At 44.5% G+C, this 6610-nt stretch overlaps 1 protein-coding gene across 3 annotated transcripts in view; it reads right to left on the bottom strand.

Annotated features, from left to right (window-relative positions):
• Positions 1-646: 646 nt before the first annotated feature.
• The window catches only part of LOC139583633 (protein Shroom1-like), a 37531-nt gene continuing 31567 nt past the window's right edge, over positions 647-6610 (bottom strand). For 2 of the 3 annotated variants that reach the window (XM_071414917.1, XM_071414925.1), the window contains exons 4-8: positions 5841-6464; positions 5121-5696; positions 4749-4854; positions 4183-4455; positions 647-3395 (exon numbers count right to left, since the gene is read on the bottom strand). In XM_071414917.1, the coding sequence (XP_071271018.1) occupies positions 3063-3395; positions 4183-4455; positions 4749-4854; positions 5121-5696; positions 5841-6464 (1912 nt within the window). In that variant the 3' untranslated portion in view covers positions 647-3062. The remainder of the gene's footprint in view (positions 3396-4182; positions 4456-4748; positions 4855-5120; positions 5697-5840; positions 6465-6610) is intronic. The other variant, XM_071414933.1, reaches the window with a different exon arrangement.

Here is a 6610-nt window from a genome sequence, read left to right as displayed (position 1 = left end):
AGCAGGGCCAGGGGCGAGGACACAGTCACACGAATGACTCGTCTACTGTCTTTTATTACACAACACTTTTTGGATCACTACCCACAGTCCCACACTACTGTAGCCTGAATATTCACTGGACCACTACCCACACTACAGTAGCTTGCATATGAGATCTGTATAACACAGGTTTTGCTATCATTGTATATTGTAAATGTCTCTCAATCAGTTTATTGTAAAATCCTATTTAGTTTTATGTCCTGTTTGCTAAAGTATGCATATGCTTAGCTTGACCTTCTCTAGTAACCTTGGGAGTCCGACGAAAGGTACTTTGCTATTGGAAGTTAGTTAATGCTGTATTCTGGCATCTCTCTCTTGGTTTCTGGAGGGATGTGGCAAAAAAAATCCTGTTTTTTCTCAAACATTCAATGCCTCATAATAGGTGTTTGTTGTTGTTCACAAACAAACTGGGCAGCATTCCATCAGAGCTGCTAACGAGGCCAGAGGACATGGGGAGATGCCTCCCTTCAACAAGCCGATCCAATCCCACTGGATTAGAGCTCATCAGCTTCTCCGTATAACACATACCATATTAGTGAAGACATTAACAGCTGTCAACATTATGAATCTGTTGTTTCAGAAGAGGTTTCAAGAAGCATAAAATTAGTTAGATGTACCTCAGGCCATTTTTATTCAGAGATAGCAAACGGTTTGGTGGAAGGAGAATGTTTCATTTGTTCACAATATAACAAATGTCATGAACATTTCAAGCAACAAATTAAGAAAACGTTCCACAAGGCAAACAAAACACAACACAGGGAGGTGACTGTGAGTCAGACACAATGAAGACAGCCAGAGGAAATACAAAGGCCCATACTGTCATCCCAAGACTGGGATTGATTGAAAACCAATAAACGTGCCATTCATTGTGAGTATTCTTCCTAATTGGATCTCTTTCCGGATTGCAACACCCTACCCCCACTAAACAAACAATACCTGTTTCAAAACATCAGTCCTGTTGTGGGATATTTATTAACAAAACACTTTTTGACAAATGGGTAAAAATAAGTGATAAGTTACTAACAATAACACATGTTTATATACATAACAGGAAATAGCATGGGTCTGTTGAAAGCAAGAATGTCCTCCTTTCTGTTGGTGGGACGCTGCCTCGGTTTCCAGGGACAGATCTTTCGCATGTCTCAGGAATTCCTTCAGGCCATATAAACAATGAGGCTCTGAGGCAGAGTCCCACTTAACCTTTGTGGCTGTCCTCTATACAAAGGCCAAAACAAACACACATTTGTTTAGCAAACTGAAATGGACATCGCCGTAAATCTCCAGAGAAATGTGTAGAGTGAGAGAGCTGAGCAGTGTACATTAGAATATTTTGTGGAAATGTATATTGCTTGTGTTCTCTCTAATTATTTCATAAAATAATCAATTTTGCCGATGAACAGTACATAGAATTTTTTTTCCATTCAGTTCTGCAACCGTCAACTCCTGAGGAAGTCCTCAAACAGAAGATCCACACATGGGTGAACGTTATACAGTACATGAGCACATGTATGAGAGCAATAATAAAATATTCATCTGTGAATTAATAGGATTGGGAAAACAAACAAGGACCAAAGAACACAAAGCAAACACACGGTACTGTTAATTAAACAGGAAAAGGTTTCTCTCACCCTAATCCCCTCACAATGAACACATACAGTATCAATCAGAGGGAAGCAGTGATGTAAGTAAGCTCTGCTGGATCATCATTTAGCACAGGATCATAACAACTCTGTGGTTTCACTTGGTCAAATATTCAAACAATATTGATCATAGCAAAACAGAAATCAGCATCACAAAAGGACCAAAGAACAAAGCAAACATTATTATGCATTCATTATTTTTTTACATTATTATGCAAAACAAAAGGTCGAAAATTAAGATTTGTGGTTGTGCATTTCCACATAAGTCAAAACAAATAAATAGGCATGCCTCATGAAGGCTTTTCCTGGGGAATGTTGACATTGAAGGCCACCACAAGGATTCCATTAAAACTATTACTAGAGCGAGAATAGATTCACTGCTTCCAGAGTACTGTGAGAGAGCATAATAAAACGTCTAGTGGAAGGAGGTAAAGGAAAGAGTTAAGTTCTTGAACATTACATTTTTTTTAATCATTTCAAGTAAGCGTAGTTTGTCAGATACAAAGGATGTTTCAATTTTTTTCATCTGGAATGGAAATGCTTAATATTTTTTTAAGAGGTTCACCTCTTTGGTGGAACTTTGTCAGCATGAAACCATAAGACATAACATCTGTAGCCTAAATTGCAGTGGGTTATATTGTACATAATTGGCATTGTTGAATGTCATACATACCACCAGTGGAGGCTGCTGAGGGGAAGACGGCTCATAATAATGGCTGAAATGGCGCGAATGGAATGGCATCAAACACATGGAAACCACTCCAACCATTACCACGAGCCTGTTCTCCCAAATTAAGGTGCCACCAACTTCCTAAACTTCCTATATAAATTAGTTGAATAAACAACATTGGATGGAGTAAGGCTTAGCTTTTGAACTTAGTGTTTTCAAAAGAAAACAGAAATGTGCAGTTACATATCAAAGTGCTTTTTTCATTCACCTTTTTGGTTTTCATCTATAGTGCCTTCATTTTAAATGCATAAAAAACAAAAAACATAAGGAGATTAAATCTACCACCTACTTTGACTGAGATATACAGTATTTTAGCAACCTTATCAGGCTATCCTCACTCACCAGGCTTCAGACAGACACATACAGTACAGTATGATTGATCAGCAAGACTACTTCCAGGCCAGAATACAATCTTAAAGCTTATATTGTTTTTCAAAGTCACAGGCGGAGGTGAAAAGGACATAAAAGTATAGTGATAATATACTGAACATTCCACACTGTAGTCCTAACTTCTACACCCCTCTAAAGGCACACAGATATTCCTTATACATACATATGGACAGATGGAGTCTGAGGGACTCCTTTTTTCTTTACAGACATCCATGTAATTTTGCTGGCTGGTGACAGCCCAGGATGGATGAAGCAGAGGCGATTCAGGGCTCTATAAGCCCAGAGAGTTGATGGACAGCTGGGGGAGATGAGAGACTAGGATGGGGGCCTGATGATAGTCCCCAGGTAGGGAGGGTGTTGAGCAGGGACTCCAGCTGCTCTTCCCCCAGACGCTGCCTCTCGTCCAGGTCCTTCATCCTGATGAGGAGCGAGGCCTTGGTCTGGACGAAGTGCTGGTAGTCCTGTAGGTGCTCGGCCGTCAGGCAGCGAGACAGGAAGTTAGACACCATCCTCTCCCGTCTGTCCAGGTTGTCCTTCAGGTCTTTGGCGTCCTCCCACTGCTTGCACAGCAGACGGTGACGGTTGTCCAGAGAATCCTGCCAAGGGATTAAAAAAGGTTGGATTAAATTAATTACGACGTTTCATCAATTACGTTTCATCATTATCCAATGTGTACTAGTAGTGTTTATGGAAAGGCATTTTGTGGTCAGCTGTTATGGAGAAACTGCCAGTCAAGTAAGCTCATGTTGCAGTTTCACAGTAAAGTGATGCAGTGTTTCTTTTTGTCAACAGAGGGCAGGACAGATTTAAATTTGCATCGAAACTGGTTTGGAGTTTCGGTGACTCATTGTAAATACCAGCACTGCTGATAGAGGCTGAAAACACAAGCCACTAAAACACGCTCAATACAAAGAGCAGTCAATGTGAAATTTATAGAAATATTTAAACTATGAGCCCATTGAATACAAATATGAAGATCCAGGGAAACAATAAAACATCAGAATTTAGCATGGGCACTTAAGCAAATTTGAAGCACACAAAACTAGAACATTTAACAAGAAACTACTGTGGAGATAATCAGAGGGGAATCACATGACATCAGGTGATATACGCTGCAGTCTAATCATAACATCTTATTAGGAATTGACTGAAAAGTACATATCCAGCTGAGAAACACTGTCAACATGTTCATTACAAAACCTAACAAAGGCAATCAATCAAATAAACAACATCAACAATCCCTCTTAATTTCTCACAATTGCTCAGGTAAGGTGCTTTTTTCAACCAGCATGTTCGCACGTTGCACGTTTGATCCCAAGTAAACATCAGGCCTATGAGTGGTTGAAAGCATGATCGCATCACTACAGTTTCAGTCTCTCTCACCTTCTCCTCTTCGTCTGTGTGCTGGTCCACGGTACTCAGGGCGTTCTGCACGCGGGCCAGCCGAGAGGACAGACACAGCAGCAGGCTGACCACGCGCTCCAGGTCTCCGATGAACAGGCCGTAGCGCTCCAGCTCCACGGGCGTACATCGCTCCCGAACCAGGGCCTCCACGGCCTCGCCCCGCACCCCATTCTCACGCACCTCCACCTGCAGGGCACCACAGGGCTCCTCCAGGGCCCGCAGGCGCTCCTCAATACACGCCACCAGCAGCCTCTGTAGGAAGGGGAGGGATATTGGTGAGTTTGAGAGAGAACATTATACATGACCTTGTGCTTTTGGGCTCTTTATGGTCAGCTCAAAACAAACAGGAGATAAGATAAGAGTCTGACAGTTTATCTGGCATCTCAATAATCAGGGCAGACTTCATCATCAGGTGATGCCAAACCTACTTAGTTAAACTGCATCCAGATGATATTGAGATGACATCATCAACTGGCAGAGATAAAGTAAATCCACTTCTATTACAACCAAAAAAACATAATGCATAGCTGAAAAGCAATAATGACCTTCTTTTCCATGACATCCGCCTTGCTCAGTGGCTCTGGTTGGGGTTGGATTTGATCAGCATCAGGAGATGTGGGAGGTGCTTCAGCGTCATCCACCGTTTCAGAGCTTCAGGAGGAGAGAGTGGAAAAAGACACACGCATGATACGGATGATAGTGATGCATATGGATGAGATTGACCTTGGAAAGATGATCATCGGTCTTTAGCCATGAGATGGTCTTTTACACGTGTCTCTCAATCTAACTGCAATTCGGAAGCAGATATCTAGGCGCGTTGACCTACCAGCAGGTAACATGGCGCCTGCTGATCGAGGGTCTGGCCATCAGACACCTGAACCGGTACAGTATAATGTGTCTAATAATGAGATAGTCACCTGTCTGCAGCGTCACTCTGCTCCTGCTTCTTCTTGTAGTGCTCCTCCATCAGCAGAGTGTCCTCCGGCAGTAGATGCTCCATTAGCATCAGCGCCGTCTTACGATTGGTCAACGGGTGCAGCACCCGAGCCAGCGATTGGTCCGCTGTGACCACCTCCTCCACCAGCTCCTCCCACTTTGTGGTTGGTGTCTTTTCTGGGCTCTCTGTCTCGCCTGCTGGGGTCTCCCCCTCCACCGCATCGGTTTCCTTTTCTTCCTCTGGTTGCTCGCCCTCCCCACTCTGGGAAGTGTCAGTGTCAGGGACTGGTGTGGTGGAGGAAATTGTAAGGGGCTCGAAAGCTGCCGGAGCAGGGGCTAGATTTGGAGTTTCTCCCTCGGCCAGATTATCAGAAAGTGCTGGGTCCTCGCCCTTGTCTTTTCTCCCTGGTTCAGGTGGTATGGTCCACAGAGTGGGGTCTGTGGTGACTCCACAGCTCAGGGAGACTTCCTGAGGGGACTTGGTACTCACACTGGGCTCGTCCACTGACTGCTCTCTCACCACAGAGTGGTGTAAAGGACGGGCGGTCTTCACTCTGCTGGAATGAGAAAGACATTCGAAAATGGAATTATTCAAATAATATCAACAGTGATAAATAGCCATTTATACAGTAACATTGATTTAAATGATGAGAATGTCGAATGCGGAGTGAGGGTCACTTTATCATTATATGGTCACCTACCTGGAGCCAGCTCCAGTGCCCCTCTCGCTAGTGCCCCTGGGATTGATGGGTATGGAGGGAGAAGTTGAGATAGACTTGACTGCTCTCTCACTAGACTCCTGACCGCTATGGGACGGTGGGAGTGGGACGTCGCAGGAGAGCACAGTGGTCTCGATCTCATCTTTAACGAGGGGGCCAAAGTCATATGATCTGGGGGAGCCATCTGAGCGAGTCCTGATCCGAGACGAGGCTCTCCATGCCGGGGAGACAGACTCACTAGACTCCCTGGTGCTTTTAGTCATCTCCTCTTTGTCTTCCTCACTGCCCAGCTGTGGTGCAGATTCCTGCTTGAAGAGGTGCTTCCTCTTGGTCTGCCTCTGGGCTTTCTCCTGGCCCTCACTGAAGAATGAGACGATCCTCTTCTCCTGGCCTGGTCCTGGGCCCATCTGCCTACTGCAGAGCTGGTCCAGCTGCTCAGAGCTCTTATTGAGGACCGGGGGGTGGCTGACCTGGGACATACCCAGCTCCTCCATGGACTTCCCCCGCTGGGCCACCACCCGGACCCGCTGACCCTCAGGGACCGACATGGCCTGGCCTCTCCTCATTACCACCGTCTCCTCATCTACTGGCCTCTGAGTCTGAGCACTGAAAAATAACACAGAGATTGTGATGATGTTCAGATGCTTTGGAGACTGACGTGCCAGATTCCTCTCAGATATTGTATGTTCTTATCTTACCCTAATCATAGCTTATTAAAAAACACTAGTTTCGAAAAAGACTCCCTGAATATA

The sequence above is a fragment of the Salvelinus alpinus genome, chromosome 1 (genome assembly GCF_045679555.1).
Source record: "Salvelinus alpinus chromosome 1, SLU_Salpinus.1, whole genome shotgun sequence".
In the NCBI taxonomy this organism is placed as follows: Eukaryota; Metazoa; Chordata; class Actinopteri; order Salmoniformes; family Salmonidae; genus Salvelinus; species Salvelinus alpinus.
The sequence above is the reverse complement of the archived record's forward strand: the minus strand, read 5'-3'. Positions and strand labels throughout refer to the sequence as shown.